This window comes from Neolamprologus brichardi, chromosome 19 (assembly GCF_056152115.1).
Source record: "Neolamprologus brichardi isolate AB-2024 chromosome 19, ASM5615211v1, whole genome shotgun sequence".
Lineage (NCBI taxonomy): Eukaryota > Metazoa > Chordata > Actinopteri > Cichliformes > Cichlidae > Neolamprologus > Neolamprologus brichardi.
The window spans coordinates 1626823-1653712 of NC_142122.1; the positions used below are offsets into that span (position 1 = coordinate 1626823).

At 48.9% G+C, this 26890-nt stretch overlaps 1 protein-coding gene across 7 annotated transcripts in view; it reads right to left on the bottom strand.

The window, feature by feature from the left end:
- Positions 1 to 26890, bottom strand: part of LOC102788462 (AT-rich interactive domain-containing protein 1B-like) — a 198077-nt gene that overhangs the window by 149496 nt on the left and 21691 nt on the right. For 6 of the 7 annotated variants that reach the window (XM_087833252.1, XM_087833256.1, XM_087833255.1 and 3 more), the window contains exon 1: positions 18033 to 19913. The exons of the other annotated variant lie outside the window; for it this stretch is intronic. In XM_087833252.1, coding sequence (XP_087689378.1) covers positions 18033 to 19280 — 1248 coding nt within the window. In that variant the 5' untranslated portion in view covers positions 19281 to 19913. Of the gene's footprint in view, positions 1 to 18032; positions 19914 to 26890 lie in introns of those variants that run through there. 7 annotated transcript variants of the gene reach the window in all.

Consider the following 26890-nt stretch of genomic DNA (forward strand, 5'->3'; position numbering starts at 1 on the left):
CACACACACACACACACACACTTTGGGGGAGATCTTAAATAAAACACAATCAGATTCCATCAGGTCCTCGCTCCACCTCGGAGCGCGGCGTCACCACGGGCAAAGAAAAGAAAGAGTATTTTCCGCCTCCCCAAACGGAGCCTCAAATCTGCTCTCATGACAGGTTCCGCTAAATGAGATTTCAGCCCACTGCAGCCTTTTCCTCGAGATATGCCCACGACGTCCCGCACACCACCAGGCACAAAAACGACAACCATTCCTGACAAATTGAAACGTTATTTTTTTCCCTTCCCGGAGAGAAATGACTGTACTTAGGAAAAAAATTATGAAAATGACACGAAGTGAATCTTGTTTGTGCCAGGAGGGACAGCAGATAAAAAACTAGAGGGAATACACAGAAATTGTTTTTTATTTTCTTCAAATGTGTTTTTCACTTTTGCTCATCTGGGCACGCCATTCAACGGAGGAGGGGGAGGCGGCACGGGAGACAATAGTAATTCGACTGCTAAATTTAAAATTCAATTTATGAACTCCTCTCCAGCGCCGCGACTCTCGTGAGCTTTTTAGTTTTTTTTATTTATTTTTTTTATTTTGCAAAACAAAGCCATTAAAACAGAACATGGGTGAAATTACTGTGGGGTGAAACCTGCTAAATTGCTTTTCTGAGCTCAATCGACAACATTTTTATGTTGCGAAAATGATTTTACTCCTTCTTGCTTTAATGTGCTAAGTTGTTAATCAGAAAGAGACAAAACGCTCGACACAAAAGCCTCGGATATGTGGATTATGAGACACACACTGGGATCAAACAAACATAAAACAATATTAGTAAACGGTTATTATTCCAGCCCCGTTTCAAATGGAGGAATTATTGGGAAAAACTGGCCCATTTATCCGCCGCGGTGAGCGAGTGTGCACGCACGCCCGAACAGGTCCACGCCACCGTGGCTTGTCCTCACCTGCAAAACAAACTACAGAGGAAAAAAGATGCTTTCCTATTCGGCAGGTGCAGGAACGCTCCTGACGCTCGCCTTCAGGGCTGCAGAGTTTCCACTAATATCTCCACTAAGGCCGTTTCCATCCAAGCAACAGTGGAGCAGGATGATGTTCTTTATGGTCTACAAGCTGCTTTATTGACACGCAGCAACTTGTGAAATGATCTGACCATCAAAGAGCAATTCGCTGAACTATTACGATCCTTTAACGTTTTCTCGAGCAACACGTTCCTGCAGGTTGCATGGGAGCGTTTCCTTTCAGGCCCAGTGAACTGGGGGCTGCAGCGGGGGCCTATTTGGCTGGAAAATCAGTGCCATGTGAAAACTGTAAAAAACTGCACCTGTATGAGAATCATTGATTATCGTCTCTTTGTGTTTGAGGACTTGTGCAGAAGAGCAGCTTTAATTCCTGCGTAATGAAAGCGTTTTAGCCTGTGTGTATTTGTGAGGAGAAACAAATAAGGATAATTATTGTCAACGGATCCTCTTTATCCTCCGCGCCGCGCCGGCCTCCGGAGAATCGACGCGCTGCAGCCAGAGCCGGTCGGTCTGCTGGGACGATCAGCCTCGTCTTTTATCTTATTTATTTGCACCGTGCAGCAGAGCGCTCCAGCTCCTATTACACTGCGGGGCCCGGCGTTGCCCAGGCCTCCAGAACAAAGCTGCGCATTTCAGGCTTGCAACCCGGCGCGCTTTGGGCCTGCTGCTGCACACGGAAAATAAAATGGAAAGGGTGGAAAAAGAAAAGATGGAGGCGGAAAGACAAGAAGAGAGACTGCAGCAGTGGGCGAGTGCAGATCGAGTTCCATATTAATGTGTGCAAATTCCCCCGCTCCTGCTGACTAAGATTAGAAAAATTAATTTCATGGATGCAGAGACAATACTGATGTCATCAAGCGGAGAGGAGAGGAGCAGCACGCCGTTAACTCCTCCCTGCCCGGGCTCCACCAGGAGCACATCAGCCTTTAATATCAGTTTATCGCCTCGTTTCGATGCCAGATCGAAGGAAACACTGACAACGAAACGCCACACTTAGCCTTGACATTTCTTTCTTATCAATTCATCTCATCCTGAAAGCAAACTGAGCTGAGCGGCGTGCGCGCTGGCGTTCCCGTGTGTGTGTCGCATCGCTTAGAAATTCACTGAATTATGTCCTGAAACACAATCTCATCCTGCATCTCAGCACGCACGCCTTGTTAGTAAAAAGTCTCATAACGAATGACAGTGTGAAGAGCAGTGCTGGTCCGCGGGGAGCTAGGTAGAGCCAAATTGCGTTTCCTCAGCCCAATATGCCCGTACGGCACAGGCAGCTAGGCGTGAAGGCTGGCTAGCGATGAGAGGCATGAAATTGTCTGAGGAGAGAGAGGTGCAGGGCGCGACAGCCGTAGAGGAGGCGAGGGAAACGTATACACGCACGGCGGATGTTTCCCAACGGCGCCGTGAGTCGAGGAAGAAAAGCAGACAAAGAGAAGCCAGATAAGAGGTTGTTGTTATGAGGCCGACCGGCGGGCTTTTGTGTTTGGGGCAGCGCGCATAATAGCTCGCTCTCCTCGGAGCCGGCGATCGGTGCGCCCTCCACGATTGACACCAATATTTACACCACGCGCACGCACGCGCTCGCACGCACGCGTCAGAGCGCTCAAAACAAACCCGCCCCCTCCCGCGTGCTTCGGGAAAAGTTGCAGAGTGTTGTGTTTGTCACGGCCGCCACAAAGACGTCATTAACAGAAGGGGGAGGAGGGGAATGGAGGAGAAGAGAAGAGAGGAAGGGGAGGAGGAGGAGGAGGCGAGCGGCTGCTTCATCTGTCTCAAGTGAGATTGGGGTCGCGGGGTCGCCGGAGCCCTTTTCCTTTGCTGAGACTGGGAGCTGAAGCAGCGGCGGCGAGAGAAAGAAAACAGAGAAAGCCTCGATGACAAAACGAGACGCGGCCGACATGCCAGCGACACGCCATTACAGAAGGAAAACAAATAAAATGCCATCGTCTGCAAACAGTCAAGGAAGCATGTGTGGAAGAACACACGCGGAAAATTTGCCAGCCGCGTCTGCTGCCAGCGCGCAGTTTTCCCAGACTGAATCATTCAGGTTTTCACTGCATAACGAGGAGAAAAAGATGCGAACGCGGGCGGGTTCTGCTGGGAGCCAGGGCTGGGACAAGAAATAGTCCCGGGCGTTTTGACTGACCGGCCGCCATTATTGGAAACATCATGAAGCCTTTGAATGAAAACAAACACTGTTCTGATGGTATATATGCATCAATCTATCAATCGTTTGTTGTAAGATTCAGATAATTATTTGTTAAAAGCTAGACATTTTAAATGAGAATAAGAAATAAAAGTATGTCTTTGTGCCCCCCCCTCCCTGTTAATGCCCTACCTGCCCCCCTGGCAACACTTTGCTAGACCCGCCCCTGCACAGTTACCAGCTGTCAGCTACTTAGAAAAGGATCCTGGTGTTATTTGTCTCTCAGAAACAGTTCATAACTTCAACTCATCCATGTCACCTAAAAGGTAAACCTGTTTCTCCATCACAGCTCTGATGATTCAGTAACGACATCTCCTGGTTTCATCTTCATGTTTCCCTCTCACCACATATCCAAACATCATGACCAGCAGCTTTACAGCTGTGGCTCCAGCAAACATCAGCTGATACTAGAAATTAATATTAAATAAACTCTAACAACAGCTGATCAAGCTTAAACGTGCTGCTGCTGTTTAGCGCGACATCTGCTGGTTTCCTGTTTCTGGCACAAAGTGGGCGATAAATAAACAAGAGAGACGATCAGCTGATCATTGATCAGTTTCATGATTGAGGTAGAAACAGGAGAGGGAGGGTGAGAATGAGAGGAGAGGCAGCTGTGCAGCAAAGATGCAGAATAACTGCAGCTTTGTCTTTTTCATTGTAGCTGAAGTCCGGGACAAACTGTTCCTTTTCAGCTCAACACGAAACGCGTAATATTTTCTGTGAACACGAGACGATTCCATTTTTTACAGGACGGTTGGAAACTCTAATAACTAACCTTATGAACAAAATAAAGTTCACTATCAGTAACATCATAGCACCACCCAGCTGTATATAAACTCCGTCATGCTAGCTAGTAGCAGTACAAAAAAGTCAGCATAACGAACATAAACTCCACCTAAACTTGGTTCATATCTGACCCAGATAGACTGCAGGGTAGGGCTGCACGATATTAGGAAAACCTGCGATAACTGTGATCAATACTGGAAGCGGGCCTCTAATCCATTTGACTGGTTAATGCCGTGAAGGGCTCTATTCGACTGGTCAAATGTGTAAAGGTTTCTTTGATTGGTGAATTCTTTAAAGCACGTGTGTAAACATTTTAAGGTACCCAATTATTGCAGTTTACGTCGTCTTTTGCGATGGGCCCATCGCGCAGGCCGATATCGCCATGACAATAAGTTTTCGATTTATTGTGCAGGCCTACTGCAGTCATAACTTCTTACCTGAAGTTCAGTTCACCGCCTCGGGTCTCTGCTCCTCCTGCCTTTCCCTCATCCACCCACCAGCATGTTGCTGAACTGAGTTCTTTTTACACATCTGCCAGCATCTGGCCAATCCACCACCTTTCAGTTTTTATACCGTTACAGGAAAAAAAACAAAAAACCATCGGCCCATAAAAACGAGCCCATAACCAGCTACGCTGAGAGCACAAGTCAAAGGTCAAGATTCCTTTTCTCCTCACGTGTTGAGCATGTTTTTATCAGCTTGCAAACTCAAATGCTACAAATCAGCATCGTACCACAGAGCGCACTGAAAAGCCTCGAGGTAAGACCATGCACAGCTACTGCTTTGGACCCAATGCAAATGCTTTCAGGAAAGAGAGCCTCCAACAGGGCTGCTTGCCTATTTTCACAGAAGTAGGAGGCCTGCTATATTTCCAGTCTTTTCTCATCGCCACACTGACGTCTTTGGCCGGTGCCTGGCGCGACCCCGGGAAGCAGGAGGGCTGCTGAAAAAGCCCATTTCATCTCAGGGCCACAGTGGAACGAGAGGAATGCGCTGCTCTAACTTCGCCGGGCTGCAGAACCCCACGGAGAGCTGCTGTGACACGACCGAATGAAAGAGAGGAAAAATGGGCAGGAGGGAGCAAAATAACAATAACTCTGTCCGCCCCCCCTCTCAAAAAGGACCTGGCTATTAGAGTAAATGTGCTGCCCTTTTGCTTCCCACGTCTCCCGGCGCCCAAAGGAAACGCTGGCATTAAATATGCAGGCCAGAATCCCCCTTATTCAAGGAAATCACCACCTTTTTAATGGAATGCTGCTGGAGAGAAACGGCTTTTCTGCAGCTCGGATAATTATGAACGAGGCCCCGTATCACAAAGTGTGTTTATGAATTAGCAATGGTTATTCATGATATTGTGCTCAGAGTAGGGTGAAAATACATAAGCGAATACTAAGCGAGCGGACCGACAGAAACGATGCTAAAGGGTCCTGAGGGGGCCTTCTTTGCCATCCATTAGTCTTCCCTGTAAGGCAAAGCTTAACGAGCTCCTACAGGCTGGGAAGCTGGCCACTGAAGGAGAGGGAGCAGCTAAATTATGAATACGAAAGCATGTGAAGCAAGGCCACAATAAGTCCCCCCTTCACATTATTGAGTTCTTGTCTGATGCTTCCTCGTCGATGTTTGACACACAGGTGTAGCGCCTCAAAAACGTCGTGGTGAAGGAATTAATAGCGATAACAATTCCACAGCGTCTAAAAAAAGGAAGTTGACAGAAACTAGGTCATCCCTGTGGTGCAGTTAAAGAGCTGCCCAACTAAAAACAAGGATTTACATTCAGCCAGTTTGTTTTGGAGGACTGCCCAGTCCTCCCAGGGTGGAAGCATCCATATTTCTCCTGCGGGTGATCCATCACTTAAGCCCCCCCCCAAAAAAACACAAACACAAACAACAAACAGATATCCTGACCTTCCTTCCTCAGGCAGATATTAAATACTCATTAAAAGTCACCTGAAACCATTTGAACCTAATTGATTTCATTATCGGACTCTGCACGACGCACCAGGTCCCCACGTCTGATAGCTCAGCTGGAAACGTGCAAAGTTAATTAGAAAAAAATTGATTTTCATATCATTTTTTTCCTTCTGCTCAAACGCCGTGAAGTGACGTGGAGACGCGCTGATGGAGCTGCGGCGATGTTCAGCGTGGACGGGACCACGACGTGTTTACGCCTGCAGAGGTAATGTGTGTGTAGCTATGACAGATTGTGTACTAGCGTGCTAAGCTAATGTTCTAGCCCCGCCCCCACCCAGTACCTCTTAACCCCTTCACCTACAGCATGTCTACTCTCCAGCACGACCCCCACACGGCGGTTGATGTGGCCTTCATTTTCTCCCGTGATGAATGCGAGCCTCTGTGCTTCCTTGCTGGGAAGACTTCTCCCAAAACATCTCCTCGAGTCTGGAAACAGGCCCCCCTCCCTGTGGCCCCTCTGGGTCACCCTCTGGGAGGCCAAGGCTTTGTCAGTCCAGGCCAGGCCTCCCATCTCCGGGGCTCTGACTGGGAATCAATCACTGAAGTTGGCTGGGAACATGAGGCGGGGGAGCTGGATCGATCAGTGAGAGGCTCCAGGCCTGTGGGAGCCCTGATGCATGGCCCGACTGCACACACACACACACCTCTGACTCCAGCTGAACTCCACCATTTACTCCCATCATCGCTGAGCCCCAGGGCAGTCGTGTTTACGACGGCCTGGCTGCACCATATGAATACCATGTGACTGGTGAAACTGAGCGATATTTGCAGTTAAATGACCTTAATTAGATTCCAACGTGAAGTCTCCAGCACTCCTGAGCGTGCACGAAATGAGTTTATTTTGTTTTTGCTGCACGAGGAATGAAAAACGGGGGAAAAGCCGCTGAATTGCACTTGTTGTGTCAAGTTGGACATTTGTAAGAGCGCAGCAGATAACTTCCCCGATCGCGACTTGTTTTACACACCAAACCCTGACCGACCTTTAACTCTCAGGTTTTTATTAAGAGCCAGACATATTAAAGGAACGCGTGTATATTTCCCAAGAGAGGCTGCGGATCCTCGGCTGCGACACAGACTCCACCATGTGACCAAATCTGTGAAAGAAAGCGTGCGTTTGTCTGTTCCTTGAACTGAGCTGCACGCCATATATATGACTTTACACACTGTGGATGCAACTTAAAAGGGTTCTGAAAACGTGTGTGGAAAGGCAGGAATCCACACACACACATCAGTATAACTGTAAGTGCACAGCATGCTGGCGAGTGTCTGCCAGTATGAGCGAGAAAATGTGTGCGAGCATTTTGCGTGTGTGCGAGCGGCGTGTACCATCTGTGTCCAGATGTTGAGTAGAGAGCAGCCTGCGTGGACAGCCAAACAGTTGGCAGGCCTTCTGACAGGCCTGTGTTCCTTATTGATAGAGGGATCACAGAGACAGAAGAGTCAGCCGCGCTCAGCTAGACCACAATATTGTCCTCTCTGCTGTTATTCATCCCAGTCAGCCAGGAGAAAATGGGATGTTCGGAGCCAAGTTTGGAGCTGTCAGATCCGGGCCAAATAAGAGTTGAATGGCTTTCAAACATTTGGAAAACAGCACGAGGAGCGTTTGATTTGTCACACGCAGCCAATTTCTCGAATGTAGAGCAAAAGAATTTCATTGTTTTCAGTTCTGACACGTGTTGTTCATGCAGGTGAAAATACGGCTGAGCCTGAAGTGCACGTCGGGGTGAACGGCAGCAAGGGCCAACATGTTTGCAGGGCGGTTAGACCGGTTCCTCGGTTTTTACTTGACTGACTCGCTTAATCTGATCCTTTCTGCGCGCTCGCGAGGCCGGCGTGCAAAACAAAGCTGAAGGAATACAGCACTGCAGACAAAGAAGGTGACGTGACAACAGGAAGCTCCTCTGCTGCTTCATTTCTACGACTGCCAGGCAAAAACTGCCTCCCTGACCCCTGACCCCAGCGCCAGACTTATGAAGCAGAGCCGACATTTATGGAGGGCAGACCCTTTTCTGGGAGCTTTCATCCGGAAAGTTCTACAGCCGACAGTTTCGCGAGGGTCAGCGAAAGCACACCGAGCCGCCCGTTTTAAGAGCGGCCTCGAGTCGTCTGCACGTGTGCGGAAGCGGCACACAAAATCACGCAAAGATAAAAACAAGTGGCAGAAAACAGCGTCCTGGAATTTTATCAGGCGATATCGAGGCTCTCATATCCGTCATCTCTCTTTCATCAAACTCCTCCGTCCCGTATACAAATTATTCACGCCAGCAGCTAAATGTATTCATACCATTCTGTTTACTTTATTACTCCACTTTTATTCTGCTCTTTTCCCCACATTTGTTTACAAGAATAAAAGCCTACTCTGACAGAATTATCCCTCTGCACAACAAAAATAAATCACAGCGCTCGCACACACATCATTCACATTCAAAGAGCACAGCTAAATTATAGATGGCCCCTTTCTCCCCAAATATGCATTTCATTAGCATTTCCTTCGCCTGTTGTCTTTTCCCCCTATTCTGCCCGCCTGCACACGACCCACTCATGTGTGTGTGTGTGTGTGTGTGTGCATGACTGCAGAATGGGAACAGCCTTGCAGCAAAGCAGGACGCGTCCCCTTTCCCAAGCCTAATTTAGGATTCAATTACAATACTCTTTAAAAAGCGTCGACTTCGCAATTAATTATTTTAAGATTAGCCTGACAGTAATGGGCCTCCCACCGACGCCAGGCAGCGTACGCCTGCCCGCCTGCACACACACGTCTACACACCTATGCCTTTACTCTTTCACTCGCCGTCTTCTTCTTCCGAGCAAACCTCTACCTGCCCTCACAGTTGCGTTTCTTTGTGTCTTTGCGTTGTGTTACGATCTGTCACACAGCTGACGTCGCGTCGGCGCGGCGGACTGCTTTTCACGAGCCACCGGGGCCTTCTCCCACATCCTCCCGCGTCCCCGGGAAACGTTGACGGATGAGCCCCGCAGTAATGCGCGCACGCACGTCAGCACTCGCGCCCGAAGGCTCACGCACAACCGTCTGTCACTGCTGCTGCCAGGCGTAAGCGAAAAAACACGCCGCCCTCCTCCACGCTTTGATTGGAGCCAAGCGAAGCATTTTTCCTCCCCCTTCCTCTTCGCCGCCGCCGCTGCTTTTTCTCCCACCCTTCCCCACCACCCCCCCCCCCAAACCTGCTTTTTTTTTCTTTCCTCGTTTCGGAAATGAATGTCATCATCCATCCCTTTACTCCCGCCGCCACGACTCCCACCCGTCAACCCCCGGGCAAACCTCAGCCGAAGCCCCCGATTCTGTTTATTTAAATATTTGATATGTAAGCAGTCATAAAATAAATGTCAGCGAGGGGAAGGGAATGGATATGTGGGGTGTGGGGAACGAGGCCATTACGGGTAATGGTTTCTGATGCTCGTCACCCCCACAGTCTAACACCCCCACCCCTCAACCCCACCGCACGCAAACCTCCACACGACAGAGCCTGCGGTCGCTGAAGCAACAGGGGAATACAACAACAGGGAGACGGAGCAGTCTGAGTGTGTTTGTGTGTGCATCACAAAAGCACAGACACACACACGCACTTGTTCGACTAGCGATATGGAAAATAGGCCCTCCCATGCACAATTGACTTCTAATACATTGTATACTCCTCAAACCATCCATTTGCCAGGCGTTGCAATTTCAGGGCCCCTGAAAGCAGCACTTTGCCAGCACTTTGCAAAATACCTTAAAAAATCTGCAGCCTTTCCAAACGCGCTCTCGCAGCGACTGCCAACTCGAACATGTCTCTTAAAGTGACAACACAGCCGCTTTATCGACTCGCCAGAATTTTCATGTTGGACACAAGACCCCACGCTACCTGCTGTTTACACCTTGCCCGCCAATACCATTACGTGCACGCTCACGTGTACGTCTCCCAGCTAGCGGCACCCAAAGGATTACACGTCTGTGACAATTTCACCCAGGAACTGATAAAAAACGAGAGGTAGGCGGGGTGAACGCATCACTGAGAGAGGGAGAGGCTCTGATGGCGTACTGTGAACAACCTTGAGTTTCTCCTTGATGCTGAGATACTCGAATACTGCAGATCAGCACGAAAAAGAAAAGATCTCCAATTAAATCACAGCAAAATGTTCATTAGCGCCGATGGTGAATTGGTTTGGCATTTTAGGGCCTTTTATTCGCAGACCTTTGCCTAACAAGCTCCCCGGCCACACCAAAGGGCTGCGGGGGGGACAGTGACATCACATCGGGAGTCAGGAGTCGAGGAGACTATTGACCTCGTCACCTCTAATTGCAGAAACGTGCTGTGATTTTCCCATTTGTCAGCATGCAGGAATGTCTGCGAGCATGTCCAGCCTTGTCTTGTGATGTAAATGGAGCGCTCACTTCTCCAACACCCCCAAACTCCACTTTTAGCTTTCACGCTCACGCATAAAGGTAAACTTTATCAATATTCATTTTCTCTAATATCAAAGTCTCACACTCAGTCTTTCTCTCATTTCAGTTTGATTGTTGACAAACTGAACGGTTTGTATTACAGTCTAGTCCAACTTAACTGAATCAACCATCTGGTACAATTATAGCTATTCTGAACTATGCAGTTTATGAAAACTATGCAGCCCCTTCAGCAACTGAAGAATTTGAAAGTAAATTAAAACAAAATATAATTTTACATTAAATCAAAAAGTTTTCAACTTAATTAAAATAAAACATGTCTTAAATTAAAATAAGTAAACTGTCATGTTTATTGCTGCCAAAAACAAGTGAAACACATTTGGACAGTGAAGGAATGTCAGGATTCTTGCTCAGAAAAAGGATCAACATGCTCTGAAGTCAGAGCACAAAAACCTTTTTGTAACAAAATATCACCATGCTACACAGTATCCATTTTTTCCCCCACCCCTAACATATACTCATTTAAACACTGCTGTCCACACACACGCCCATGATCGCCTTCCTCATACCTGCATTTCCTTCACACACAGCCCTGCTCCCCTCTGCCCCTTCTGTCTGGGTCAGGGAGCCCTCCAGAGCACCTCGCCCTCTCCGCTGTTAATTACCGCTAATTGGCCCTGCTCGTTTTTTCCCCCGCTATAATGAAACCATTCATCTTTACTACTTAATGAGTAGGCAGTGTAGTCACCAGCCAAGGTCACTCACAACTCGCATCCAAACGACAGAAAGAGACTTTGGAAACAACTGTGGGGGAAAAAGACGAGACAAAAGAGCAGAAAGACATAAACGGGCTGTTTCAAACACAAAACGTGAACCAGTTTGCATACATGGCTCTTTGGAACGAAGCCAGCGTGTAAGAAAAAGTTGAGAAACGTCTGGGAGCTGTGGGAGTCTGCAGCGTCCGACTAAAACCACAACACAGAGGGAATTTCCAAAGACGGACTAATTAAAATGGGGTTATGTGAATGAAAACAATAGCTCTCTAAAAGCGCAGACCAAAGCCGTAAATATAAAAATGCATTTTCCAAATAAATTAAGAGCCTTCTTTCTGGCTTTAGCACACATAATTATCAAAACAACCCCCCCCCAATGCAGGACCCCGCCCTGGCAGGTGAGAGGGCAGCACGTTAGGACGTCTCAGCCACCATAAAACACCTAATTAATACTCAACGCCTCAAATATTAGTCCAGGGTTGCTTTGCAATCGTATCTCGGGAGATTCTAAAAGAAGGCAAGTTATTGCTGGGGAGGAAATAACCACACAGAGTTATGAATATCTGGGTAATGATGCCCAGGAAAGCTGTTTTTAAATTCCCTTAAAGACACTCGAGTGAAACTAGAGAAAGAATTCAGGTCTTCCTGAGGAAAGATAAAACTGCACGTCTATATTTGTCTGATGCTGATAAATTACCAGGAAATAAAGTTGCAACTCAATGAATGAGAAGAAGATTTTATGGTGCAGCATGTTTCACATGTGCAGCGCGGGGTCAGCGGGTCAGACGGGAGGAAAATATCTTCATGCCGCCGCCTGCGTGAAGATGCCAGTCTTCGCCTGACAGCCAGCAATTTCTTTTCAGACCTTTGGTCTTTCCCTCGGAGAAGAATGGCCGTGTTGTGGTTTCTCCTTTCAGCCTCGTGCGGCGCAGCAGAAGCGCGAGCGGTCACGTGCTCCAGTGTGGCGAGCAGCCCGGCGTCAGTGTTTATAGATGGGACGCTCTTCTATGGATTATGTTAATGTGGTATTCCACGCTCCCCTCTGGCATGTGTCTGACATTACAGTAACCTTTGCATGTTTAGCCAACAGTAACTACGGATGTTCATCGAGCTGGGCGGCGTGCACGCGTGTGCATGCGCTCAGAAACGCGCAGCAGCACGGGGAGATTAACTCCACACAGCAAACACCTGCTCTCGCGATCCGTATTGATATTCTTTGAAGGAATTAACATCTTAAAGAAATAAGACGTTTAAACACCAACATAAAGTTCACTCGTGTTGTCGATATCTAATCCAGTTCATCCGGTTTGTGTCAAAGGAGCGGCGCACACGTCCGGCTGCGTCACGCTCACGACAACAAACTCCATTTTCAACACAACCTCTCATCACACAGACACCAGCTCCAAGCAGTGCGAAGCATGCATCTGTGTTGTGCAGCCAACTCTGCACAGAACAGGATGTGGTGTGAACGACTTCCTAAATTATTGAGAGAAAATTGATCTAAAGTTCAGCCAGGAGTGACCAGCGTCTATAAAGTCCCACAATTTGGGGTTTGGAGAGGTGAAAGATGACAAGATTATGCTGTGGCTCTGAGAAATATATCCGCGTGGTTGAGTGCACGACCGAGCGCATGTGTGGAAGAGAAGCAGAAGCAGGAGCGATTAGCAGAAACTCGCAGCATCTCTGCGTTGCGTCCTTTTCCTATTTCTGTCCTCCTTCACAAACGACACGCAGCACCGTGCTGGCGCTGTTTGCTTTTGTTTTTTTTAGCTGAACAAATGGTCCCACCGTGCCAGAGCTGATTAGGATCAACTCAAACCAAACAGCAAGATGTGTGACTGGAGAGCAAAGCCTACAGTGTGGTGGAAACACTGAGAAGTGCAGAGGCTTTGATGTGGAAAGTGACAGATGACGGCGATGATAATTTTGATGATAATGATTTTCTCACAGGCTGGTAAGAGGATGGTGGCAGCACGAAGTCACACACACATGCAGACTGTGTGTGTGGACCAATCATAATAAACGCAGGCCTGCATCCACTACTCTCACCTTATTATAAGTATCTATGAGCAGGCTGAAGACAGACCTCAAGGTAAAGAAAGAAAAGGGGGATTCTCGTGATATGGAGGGAAAATAATGTGCACCAAAAATCTTCTGAATTCCTGAAAACACTGAAGATAATCTGCCAATTAACCTCCTCTCCTCTGCTTTTGTTGCACTGAAATGTTGGACCATTAGCTCCATTGTACAGAAGGAAGTGAGGGAGACTTGAATCTTAAAATGTCACGCTGGTATCTTAAAATTTTCATTAATTGCAGCAATCACAGAATTGCTCATTTCCGAAGGGACCGGCGGCTATGCTTCCCGTTTCCTCTTCTGCTGCCCGCAGAGGGGGAGAGGAGTGTGCAGCCCACAGATCTGCTCAGGATTGTGTATAAATATTCGATAGGACACGCTTACTCTCTAAATACCTCTGGCCTGACCGCTGGTCCCCCGGGAGACCTGCAGAGCTACTGAGAGCGAGGCACAGAAGAGCAACAGAGGAGAAAATACAAAACGAAGCGTCTCTCTAAGCAACGAGTGCATCAACGTATCTGTGGTTACATTTATGTTCCTGAGCAAGAAAGAGAAAGAAGGAAGCCCCCTCCTGTGGTGCTCGGGGGGTCCGTCCATTCAAGAGCCGCACGTGGCTAATTAGCATATTTGAAAGTCAGAGCGGCGGGGTTGGGGGAAGCTGGGGCGCCACCCCACCTCACATACACAACAGTAAAAAAGAAGGAAAAGAGGAAGCCCAGTGTCTGTGTGTTCGAGTCAGAAATACTTCACATTTTCATAAAGCTGAAGTCGGGAGGCGACTGGACCCGTGCTGACATTTCCCAGAGTTCACACACTCACTCAGCCAGGCCAACTCCACAGAGGTCAGCGGGCCTCCGTGTGACCCACGGCAGATATCGCCTACATTTCTGCACGTGCAGCCTTCCTATGGGCCGTCTGCCTCCTCACACGCAGACAGGACAGCAGCAGACTGTGTTTATGTCAGTGCCAAAGGACCTCACGCCTCCTGCTGCAGCTCTGTGTTTAAATCTGCGATTATTAAACAATGAAAATGGTTCAAGTGGCATTAATACGTCTGCTCCATCAAACCTGAGGTAAAGCCTGACAAATAACAGGTGCTCAGATAGAAATCCAGAACTTCTGACTACTTCATCCACCTCCAAGTGTCAAATCTCCCATATGAACAATTAGCCGTCTTCCCCAAAACTGCTTTGTTTTTTATTTCACGGCCGCCCCCTGACACCAGCAGTTCGGGGAAGACGGAGCTGAGAAACAGCTGACACAAAATCAACAGCCGCTCACAGTAATTAAATCCTTTCTTCAGGGCATTTACTCACCAACCTTTGACTCCAGGGGATGCTGTGAATGCATAGCAGGGCCGGAAGGGGGAAAAAACAAGTACAATCGTTTTATTAGCCGGTTAATAATGCACAGGCTTTACATCCAGTGATGCAACTGGGCAGGTTTTTTAATTCTTATTATTTTCCAGGATCAGAATTAATTGGTGTTTTGTGGAAACCGCGTGCAGACCAGGGAGAACCCCGGCCTGCCAATTACCTACGCGGGCTCCACGTTTCATCCGAGGAAGATGAAAAACGCTGCGCAGGCCCTTATCGGACGCAACAGAGCAAATTAAAATTTCACTCTAGTGTTGCTAATCAGCATCGCGCTGGCTGGCCGAGACAGATGTAAACAAAACAACATAAACAAACGGCAGGCAGGGGGCTGCGAGAGGGGCGGGGCTGAGGTTGGACCGCTTAGTGCTGACGAAAGGGCTTCAGACTGCCACGGCCAGAGGAAAGAAACACAAACACTCAAGGACACCCACACACACAGAAACACACACCTGCGTGTCCGTTTCCTGACCAGACCCCGTGGGCCGTCCGTCTGATGCAGAACATGCACCATAAATTAAATCCCAGCAGCCACACTCAGGCCCATCACTATGCACAAGGCTCCCCGAGATAGCCGCATAATACAAAGTGACATTGATGCATTGCTCCCATTATAAAGTCTTTGTTCGTATCACACTAATAATTCATAAGAGAGAAATGTAAACAGTATGCACTGGAGAGCACTGCGAGCAGGGATCATTTCAAGGTAAGCACATTACCCAAGGATGGGATTCGGTCGAGCCTTTGATAACGCAGAGCTACCGAGCTTTGATTTCAATTCTAAGGAGAAGAAGAAAAACACACACAAAGGAAAACACTGAGCATAATAGCGACAAATTAGTGGAAACTGTAAATATCCATTAATTTTTGTTTTATTAGGTCAGATTTTAAAAGAGTCGCTGCTGTAATTATCTCAGCAACACTATCTCGCTCTTACTAGGCCCTCATTATTATCTGCTAATTGCTTTTTTCTTCTGTGTGTGTTGTGTGTGTTCTGATTAGGAGACAACAGACGGATGCTCGTCACATATAGGACGAGACAAAGAATTTCATTTGCGATGTAAACTTAAATAAGTCATTAAAATTGCATGTGGTGTTGTAGCGGTGCAATAGTTGCATGGCGTGCGTGAGGAGGAGCCACAACAATGCTCAGCTGCCCTCCAATCAAACGCAGCACGGGAATTAGAAAAGCAGGTTCAATGTCATTTTCAGGAGTGTCGACACGCACCTGTACACACACACAGCCTTCAGTTTGGTGAATGGCCACTGTAGTGGGATGTTGTTGTGGGGGGGGGCGGCAGTGTAAATGAGGTGCACTCGTTTCGTTCACAGCTTGCTCCTGAAGAGAGGCAGTGGGGAGGGAAATTGAATTTGAAAGAGGGGAAGCTGTGCCAACAGGTGACAGAGGCGTGCTTCGACCAAACGCGCTCTGAAGTGAGGCGCAGTCATATCACGGGGCCAATTTGGAGGCAGCATTATGCACTACACCGCTCTGCGTTTTTCACACAGCCTGTCAGCGCGCAGGAGAGCACCGCTGCCACTCCAAATATGAATTAAACATAGGCCTTTTGTAGCGTGAATATACCGCTGCTGAAATGTTGGTAGAGTCGAGAAAAAACAGAGTAGCACACTCACTTACTCCGAGAGTGGAAAACTGCGACATAAAACTGGTAAATGTGAGAGGAGTTTGGATGTGTGGCGTGTCAGAGTGAACAGAAACGCAGAAGGAATGAAGCTCGTGCACCTGACTGATCTGTCTGCGATTTAATACATATAACTCAAACAGCCACTAATAATTAGCTATTGTGTTGCAGAGTTAAATCCCTGAGTTTTCTGGTGACCATCTTATCAGTGCATAATTTGCTACGATCAACACAACAGCAATCCCTCCCACGCTAAAACATTCACTTCATTTCCTCAGCATCCAACACAAATTGCCTTTGATTGAAACAATGTAGGCTAATGAACTGCTTTTGTTTCGTGAGAGGCAGACAGTATAAGCTGTGCTCAGCCACCTTGCCCTCCAGTCGTCCAGATGTGCCATCCAGCAGTGCGCATAATTTAGTGCGTCGAAAACAACCTCGCGATAACGGCTCTTCTGGAGAAACTCTATGATGTTTAGGTTCAGGCTTCTCGACTGGCAGCTACTCCCTCGCCTGGCTGCAGGTCTGCAGGCAGCAGAAATGTTGGGGGGCGGGGGGCACTTGCTCCGTCTCCAACACTGTCACTGCTCATGTCCCCAGGAGGAAAGCATTCAGCCTCAGCTGCAAGAGCATCCAACAGCTTCAGGGGCTACAGGGTAAAAGCTGAGGGAGGGCTTCTGCAAAGCCTTTTATTTCTAAATATATCGGTTATTTTACTGCATTATATATTACATGGAAATTAAATAAAATAAATAAAAGTGTTGCACAATTTTTGACAATTCTGTTTAATCAGAATAAACACGTGATTAGTCCTTAAAATTTAGCCCAATAATTCATTTTTTTAAATGTTGCACGCTGAATTCAGCGTGTTTCCTTCTGCTGTGGCAGACACTGCAGCCTTTTGCATGTCTGCTCAGCAAGGAGAAAAATAATGGAAATGATCAAGAGCAAGCTAACCTTCAAAAAACTTCAAATATTGCACTGGAAGGCCTCCAACGCCACAATGTTCCCAAAAGACGCGAACGCATCACCACTCCAGGAAAAACATCCCTGCAAGAAATCCTCCGGATTTTTCCTGAATGCATTCTGCCCAGCGGGGCCACAGGGAGCCAATCAGATGGCTGACTGGGTGTCAACTGTACGCCTGGAGTACACAAAGCTTTTAGCTACTTTACCTCCACTATTCAAATTCCGAACAGGGAATAAACGAGACGCGCAGGAGCGCTCCAGCTCCACGCAGAGCGCGCAGAGGAGGACAGGCGCCTTTTCCACGGGCGCAACGGCCGATGCCATTTCAACTGAGCTAACAGACGAATGCTGTAGTTTGTTAGCATGTTATCTTCTACGTGAATTTTTCACGGGTGCTTCGAACACAGCACCACCTCAAAACAGGGCCTTTGGCACCACGTCGGCACAGAGGTGAACCTTCCAGCGCGGCCGGGTTTTAGTTTGGCGCATGAAGCTGCAAAACTGAGGAGTACACACCTGCAGTGTGGACATGTAAGCTGTGAACGCGGGCTGTTAATGAGTCCATGTGAATTTTTAAAAAAGCAACTCCAATGCGTCTTCAAAAAAAAAAAAAAGAATACATGAAAGAAATACACGCGCGCAGATTTCTTCCCACTGTTCATATTAAAGCCTCAGTCAGAGGTCTGTGCGTATGTATGAGTGTGTATGTAACAATGTAACACGATTTTAAAGGTCACTCACACACACACACACACACATCATGAGGACACCGGGGGGCCTCACACAAGTTTCCTAAACTCACCTGCGTCCTGCCGAGGCCCTGCGTTGCGTTGCCAGGGTTCATTGCGTGTGGATGGCTCCTCTGCTGCCCTCCCCAGTGGGCCGAAGTGGCTCCATACTGGGACCCCACGTCTTTTCCCGGGCCCATGCCGGCTTGCTGCTGAGCCGCAGGGCCGCTGTAGTCCTGATAGGCACCCCCGTAGCCCCGCATCATCGGGCTGGGGGACGTCAGCAGTTGGTTGAGGGTCGGGGTCGCCCCCGAGGGATGCTGCTGCTGCTGCTGTGGCTGCGGCTGGGTTTGTCCCGGGAACCTCTGGAAGCCAGCCGAAGCAGCTCCCAGAGGAGACTTGCCGTGGCTCGCAGAGGAGTTGCTGCCCATCATCATGTTCCCAGGTTGCCGACATCCAGAGGGGCCCATCATCCCGTAGCCCCCGCCGCCGTAGCCCGCTCGGTAGGCGGGGTACTGGCCGTACTGGCTGTTGTGGTACCCTGCTTCGTGGGAGTTCTCCATGCTGTTATGTGCCGAGGAGTGCGTTATCCCCATCCCGCTGCTTTGTTGCTGCTGCCCGCCATGTTGCTCGTAGCAGGGCCTCGGAGTGTAATAGTTGTTATTGAACTCGGAGTTGTTGCTCGGTGGCCCCAAGTTCGAGTGCTCGTACCTGGCGGCCATCATCCTCTCGGAGGGCTTACAGGTGAGCTCCCCTTCACCTTTCCCTGTCATGTGCTGCTGCTGTGGCTCCTCCTGGCCCCCCAACAGGTTCTCTTTGCCGCTGTGGTGTTGGTGATCCGCGCTCCTGTCCCCGCGGGGCACCTGGCCGTTGTTATTGGTGCTGTTGTTACTTTGGATCTGCCGCTGCTGATGTGGCGCAAACTGGCCGAATTGCGGCGGCGGCTGCTGCGGTGGCTGAGACTGAGGGGGATCTCCGCTCCCCGCACATTTCAGCTTGTGGTTCGCGATCAAACTCGACTCCATCGAGGAAGCGCTCGAATTAGTCGACGCCGTGGCGGACGCGAGGTTATTCCCAGCCTTGTCGTGTCCGTCCGGAGCGCCGTGACTCGTGGAAGTTGAATGGACCATGCTGAGCTCGTTCCGGCGGTGATGATCTACATTATTCAGAGTCCCATCTCCAGCAGCCAGCATCGGTCCCGTTCGCTGTCCTGTACCTCCTCCTCCGGATTTCCCCGAATTGAGCTCGGGACCCAGACCGCCGGCTAGTTTCTTATTTTTGCTGTTGGTTCTGGTCGGAGCCGATGCCACTTGCGCAGCCATGGTCACTCCAACATCTCAGCGCGCAGTGACAGCGAGCCCCGACCAGCCGCGCGCGCACAAAATAACACAGAGGGGAGAAAACACGAGCTCGGGGGTCAAAAATAAAACCCGCGGAAAAAGCTTCGCCTGGCTGTCGCGCTGCTGCTGCGGTGGCGTCAGCGAGGCTTCATCTTCAAAGTTTCTCTGGCAGGTTTAAAGAAACTTTTTGCCTTCCCCCCTCCGCCTCTCCTCCATCCCGGGTCTCAGTAATGTGTAGCAGCGTCTCCTGGAGCCCTTGTGGCCCAGCATGGCACGAGAGAGAGCGGGCTCTACCAGCTTATCCACCTCCAGGGCTCCGGCGCGCCTCACATGGAAAATCCGGACTGGAGTAGCGAGCCATTAGGCACGCCGCGTAACGGTCTTTCCACGTTTACAATAATTTGCGAGTCGATTTCACGACAAAAAACGACCCGCGCGGTGCCAAAACGGTGCTCGCAACACACAACATGCCCCCGGAGTCATCACAACGCCCAGCTTTAATTCATCAGCACATCAGGAAACCGAGACGGAAAAGCCGACCTTTAACTTCAAAGTTTGTTTCGTTTTTGGATGAAATTACAAATCACGTCCTCGCGTGCTGCTCCACTCCACGGCGACCCTCCAGACGAGCGCGCTAACGAAACATGAAGTTAGGCTTTGCGAGTTTCTGCGCCATTATCCAGATCAGATTTTCGCTCTCCCCACCCTCCCTCCCTGTCCCTCGGCTCAAGCCAGTTCTCTGCAGCTCTGACAGCAGTCGGACACGCAACCGCAAGCGGTGCGCAATAATGTTGCCATCCGAAGAAGAACGTAAGCTCACTTTATAACAGCTTTAACGCCTCCACCACGGTTTCCATCACAGTCTTGTTTTCAACCCTAAATGATCTAATACCTCTCCAACAAAGACACACGGTAATCCTGTAATAACAGGAAACCCAGGAAATCTGTAATAACTATTAATCTATAGGACTAACTGATGCGACAGCAGATAGAAACCGCATTAAACAGGATTAGGTAACTATGAAGTCTCCATAGGGATGGAATATAAGTGTAGATTAAAGCTCTTCCTCATCGGGCTCTTATTTGAATACAAGTCTACAGTGTTTAATTTCCTTTAATGGATTTACAGAAAAAACTTGTCTGAAATTTGAATGAAATAAAACAAAAAAAAGGAGGGGGGGGGGCAACCCCGGCTGCAATGTAAGACCACACAAAACCAAAGTCTACAAGATATGCTACCCCATCAATGAGTCAAACATGAATGTAAAATAGTGCTTAGTAAAGAAGCCAGGGTGTCTGCTGGGACTTGAATGAGCAGAGGGTCTGCTTTGATGAGATCAGATGCATTTGATCAACAGAGGGAGCTGCGGATGAAAGAGAGGTGGGGGGGTGGGGGGGAGGATTTGGAGATGAGAGTTGTGCTGAGGAGGGCCGCGGTAATGATAATGACTGCTGGTGGTGGGAACAAATGTGAGGAAGCCGAGGATGATGCTGACGGTGGAGGTGACGGACTACAGGCGCGGCGATGCTCCTATTTTTCCAACACATAATTGATGCCTCGGGTCACACGGGTTCAAGCGAGGAGACACAGTTTGCTCCGCCTGAGAGTGTACTCTGTGTTCAGAGTGGGATAATTCACTACCAGCCACGTCCATGACAATGGGAAGACCCCTGCTGGAGGTACGGCGTCAGTACAAGCTGTGGGTTAAAAATATAAACGTTTAAAGATAGAAGAAAAAAACACATAAAAGTGCACATTTGTGGTTCCACCCTCACGATGCACGCACGATAAAATATAGCGTGCGACAGCAAGAGGCCCAATCCCACTTTTACACCTGGATGCTCGCTCGCAGAGGCAATTTGAACCGAGTGACGTCCCTGGAAACCTTCACCAGCCGCTTGCCTTTATGAGCCCATACCCAGGGCCTGAAAGCAACTCTGAGCCTCTAGAGTCTTCACTACTCAGTATGCTCAGGCCTATAGCACCTACAGGCACAAAGACGATGCCATGTTTACATCCTGTGTGCAGGTGGCAGGAAGGACCAGTCTGCATTAGGAGAAAGAAATGCAGACTTGTGTGATTAAACGAGCCTCATCCACATCCTTCCCGCTTGCCGTACTTTGCACACATGACGTTTGTGGCTCCCATCAGTGTCCCAGATCAAAGCACTGATCTCATCTAGAGCAACAGCACCGCTGACAGTGAGGGGACCTGGGGCATTAGCATATTCTATGATGGCGCCCGGCTTTTCAAGCCGTTGCCTCGGCTGCAGCTCTGGGTGTGCCGCGCTGTGGCTTTGCAACTGTAATTTCCCTCTCTCACTCATTAAAAAAAGCCCACTGTTCTCCTATTAATTCGCAGACACACTGATCTGTTTGAATGGCTAGGATGGGTGTGTGTGTGTGTGTGTGTGTAGGAGGAGGGAGGTGGAGGAGGGCAATGGCTCAGCGCATTTGCATTTATGTTTAATTTATAACCTTCAGGGGCCCCCTGATGCAGCAAGATTGAAACAATAACTCCAGACAAACACGGGGAAGAGAGGAGGAGGAGCCGGAGGAGGGTGGATGGAATTAAAAATATACAGATCTGGGATGGTATGTGCTTTGAATGTGTGTGTTTGAGCATGTGTGTGTGTGTGTGTGGGTGGAGAAGGATGCTGCTGCTGCTGTCTCTGCACGATATGCATATATTTTTGCAAGTATTCGTTTGTGCATCTGCATCGCACACACACTCAGGCTCTCTGACAGAGAGACAGAGGTCTCCAATCCACGGGGGGATAACATGCCACGGTGAGTGTCTGTCAGGAGGAGAGCTGGAGCCTGTTCTGGGCGAGTCTGCAGGGATCTCCCCCTCAGCAGCGCAGAGCAGCACAGCACAGCAGCACAAGCCTGGCCAAGCACAGAAAGTGGGTCAGCCCGAAACGCACGCATGCACGTATGCACAGACACACAAACACACGGCTAAGATAGATGCAGCCCCGGTGTCACGCTGTGGGTGTATTTGAAAGAAAGAGTGCAGAGAGAGAATGCACACACGATGTTTGTGCAGATCAGAGCGACCGCGGTGGTGTATTTTGCATTAGCGATGTGGAGATGGGCGCCGCGTTTAAGACGAGGGGTAGATGGCTAAGGAGTAAAGGGGGGTGGGGGGTGCAGCTGAGACAAAAAGCCAGCCAGCCATTGTGAGCACACCCTATGGAAGTGCATCAAATTGATCCATAGCCTTTTCATTTCAGGCTTGGGTAAATAACAGAATTTGCATTGATCATTCTGCAAAACCAGGCAACGACGGGCTTGGGAGCGTACGCCGTGCGTGTGTGCGTGAGTGTGTGTTGGTGTGGCCGCTAACAAAACACATCTCTTATTCCTTTCAGCTCCTTGCGGAGTCGAGGGCCTCACCAGAGCCCTACAAACAGCTATGATGGATAAAATGTTTTCAACAACACTTCAGAGGAGTGGATGCTATTGTGTCCGCCTGTATACTGAAACACAGAATCATAGAATTCCCAGGACGCCGCATGCTCTATTTATGTGTTATGAAAAACATGACTCAAAAGAAAACGGAAAACAGCCATGCTCTACTTTCACTGTCAGCTATCATGTGAAGTGTGAAGAGGAGGAAGCGGATGAGAGCGAGATAGAGACGGGGAAAGGAGAGTAGAAGAGTGATTTTCTTCATCCGCAGATCCTATCCTGATGGTGACAGGGGACTGGGCTCTCAGAAACACACCCCCACTTTCTCCCCCTCCAGTACCTCTATCCCCCCACTCCCCCCCTCTGATGCCTGTCACTGCTACTCTCTCCCTCCCTTCTTCTGACTGGAGGAGTGTGTGAAGTGTCCCCCGAGAGGCACCGACTCAAAGACGGTATTTACAAGATCCACACTGAGCCCACTTTTAACTGCCTGTGAAGAACTTCTCCCGCCGCCTTTGATGTGCCAACCTAATGGGGAAGAGCTTGCCGGCAGTCATTGCATATGTTAGCGAGGCAAAGTGAGCTAATCCGCTAGCATTGCGAGGTAGATTTCAAGCTGCTTGTAGTAACGCTGGATGCTGTACAGTTTTGGTGCATTGCTGCCCTGAAAAAAGAAAAATCTCCACTGGCAAACAGACGCTGACAGGATGTCTGAGCTGTTAAAGAAGCAAAAGGCAAACACTTTGCCTCTTCATAGTGCGTTTAGCACATCCAAGGTTATTGTAATGAGTCACCTCCGTTTGGTATTTGTATCAAAGTGTGTACACATGTTTTCTCTAATGGCCAGCAGGGGGCGACTCATGTGGTTGACTGTAAAGAAGTGCATCTCATTTTCTTATTTCAAGAATGACGTTTTGGTAGCATGTAGGCTAAAACATTTAAACCATAAAGAAGCGTATGATTTCTCAGCCAGACAAAGGTCCAGGATGAGCTGAGGGGAGACTCACAGACGTTCCTCCTTTATGCTCATGAGCTCTAGAGACTCAGAGATGGACTCAGAGTCGAGCCACGCTAAAAGGAGACGGCCGAGATGTGCGGGCGTCCGACTAGGACGCCACCCGAGTAGCTCCTAGGTGAGGTGTTTTGGATACGTCTTGCCGGGAGGAGGCGCTGTGGACAGATTTTTTCTCTCGGCTAACTTGGCAGTGACTCAGGTCGTGTCCAAATTCATGGGCTGCATCCTCCTGAGGACCCGGCCTTCGCGGTCTACGTGGGCCGGGTCCTCAGAAGGTCGGGTAGGCCGGAAGTAAACGGCTGTGAAATTGGACGGTCTAGCCTTCAGATTAGCGTCACCGCTGTGTCGGTGGAGTTTAATAAACTCGCCATCTGCTCCTTGCTATCTAAAATATAACAGGACACTGGAGGAAACTCTCGACCGTCTCACACTTCTGTTTAATCAGTTTTCTGTTTGACGTTTAGTCAGCTGTGTGAAAACCAAGGAGGAACCCACCCGGGGGATTAATAAAGTTTTATTTTATCTAATCTAATAACTTTAATCTCAGCCAAACCGATTTACTCACGAACAAATAAAACACTGAAAAAAGCCCAACAATAACATTTTTAGGTTGTCTAAGTGACTTATATATTACATTTAACCCGAGCAGCGAAAGTCCGCGGTGATCTGAAAATGATGTGCCGGGAGTTGTGCCGTTCTCGGCGGCTTCAGTGACCCTCGAGCTCCCGGCGAGCTATCGAGCTGGTGGGTAGCAGACGCACTTTTGCAAATATGCGATATCTTGATAAACCGAGCAGATATTTGATGTTTACACAGCTACTTTCTCGCCTGAAAATATGTTAAAAGTTTATTTTGTGACCCAGAAAGATTAGTAAGAGTAATTTTAAAACTTAGTAGCGGCCGCCATTGTTGGAAACTGGAGTTTGGCTGGGCCGCACTATGAATTCTGGGATACGGTGGGCCACGAAGGACATACCCGACCCATCCTTCAAATTGGGGGAAAAGGAGGACGCATTTGTCGGCTGCATTCGGAGGAGTCTACGAATTTGGACAGCCTTCGGCGCGTCGCTGTGACGTAATCGGTCTACAAATGCGGCCTCAGGAGGAAGCAGCCCATGAATTTGGACACGACCTCAGTGTCCAAATGTGAGGACGTTCAGGATGCTGCTGACGGTGGAGGTGATCTGACTGCAGGCATAGACATGTACATAGATGATGCCTTGGGTCACATGGGTTCAAGCGAGGAGACTGAGAGTGTACTCTGTGTGTCCATGACAATAGGACAGTGGGTGTGGACTCGGTGTCCACTCGGATGAGCTGGGAGAGATCACTGGGAAAAGGATATCTGTGCTTCTCTGGTGAGACTGCTGTCCCTGTGACCCAAATAGCACAGCTCCCCTGTGACTGACAGTTTCTACTGTATGACTGTGCACCGGCAATAGTGAGAATGACCACAGGAACTACTCAAAAACACGGCTGACCATAAAACAGCGGTCGACATCCTGCTGGCTACGCTCGTGTTCTGTTTGATATGATGTGATATCGTTTGGAGAGACAAGGACTGGATTGGAAATGAGTATTTCAGAGGGGCAGATCAGGCTGAGCGGTTTGGACATGCACAGAGGACAAAGGATGATGAGGACGGAGCTGCCAGGCAGCAGGAAAAGAGGAAGACCTCAGAGGTTCATGGATGTAGAGAAGGGGGACATGCAGAGGGTTGCAGGCAAAAGATGAAGAAGACGATGATTTTTACCGAGGTGGTAGAAATGTTTCTGCCTCCTTCTGCTAATTGAAAGTTTAAAGGCCACGTGAGACTTCTGGGGCCTCGTTTGCTGAGTTAACCACAATCGCACACAAACTGCACACAGCAGGTAAAACACAGATGCTCATCCAACTTAGTTTTACCTTTAACAACGGCAGCGAGAAGGAAGGCTTTCATAACAAACAAAGGCATTTGGAACGATTTTGAATTAGGCTAATTAGGTTTGTGTTTTGTTTGTTGTTCAGGAGGCATGATCAAAGTGATATTTCAGCAATTTGTGTCAGCTCGGGAGAAGGGGGGGACAAGTTTGGAGAATTCTGCCTATTAATCTCCTCGGGTTCGGCGCTCGGTGAGTTAGGGACGGTAATCAAAACAAGAGAATTATGAATAATGAAAAGCGTTGATCAGACAATGAAACAAAACTGTAGATTTGTGCTTTATTATAACAAAATTAGACTCTACCATTTTCCCCGTTTTCCTGTTTCCAGCCCCTTAAAGGAGGGGGCGTCACAGTTTCAATGCATGCCAAATCCTCCGCGCTCCGTCTGAGGGGAAGAAGAAAAATCAAAGAGATATGGATGACTTGACCCAGGAGCTCAAAGTCTGAGAGCAACCGGCTGTTTTGATCTTATCTAATATTTATGAATAACTTCCTTGATATTTCCTTCACTCCATGAAGCCGTCCGCTTTTACGCCGTTACACAATGATGTCTTAGAGGAGCAATGACGGAGATCAGACGGGGCTCAGAATACTGAGCGCGCTCTCTCAATAGCCTGGGAGGAAACGCAGCAGCGAGCTATCTAACGCTCTGTGATTGAAATACAAGCTCCACTAGACTGCGGCGTGTGTTGTGATGGTATTTGTGTCTCTGTCAACGAAGGCTAGGCACAGAGAGGGAAAACGCCGGCGCCGTTTGAGCACGAATATGAGCGTCTCCGTGTTCGTGCGCCGCCTGCGACGGGTGCTGCAGTGGGCCTGCCCGCGCTTTTCAGAGACGCAGCTGCCGTGCAACCATTCAAGGCTGTTTGGATCAGTAATGGCCTCTGATGCTTTTCACTATCTCTTCACAAAAGTCAAGTGTTCTCAACGTGTTATTTGCCCAAAGTGGCCTTGTTCCAAGGCTCTATTGTTAGCCTAATGGAGGCGAGACGACACCGAGACTCTAATTACGGACACCGACGATCAGCCCTGATAATATTGAGAGTAAAGTGGGTAATTTGTGGCTGTTGTGTTGAAGGCTTGACGGGAGGCAAAGAGAAGGGAGGGGGGCGGCGAGGAGGAGAAGGAAGGTGGGGAAGTCGTTTCCTCGTGTCATCACCCCGTCGTCCGTCACCCAATTATTCCCCCCACGAGCAGAGAGCGGAGACGTGGGCGCAGCAGGAGAATATTAATGGCATGTG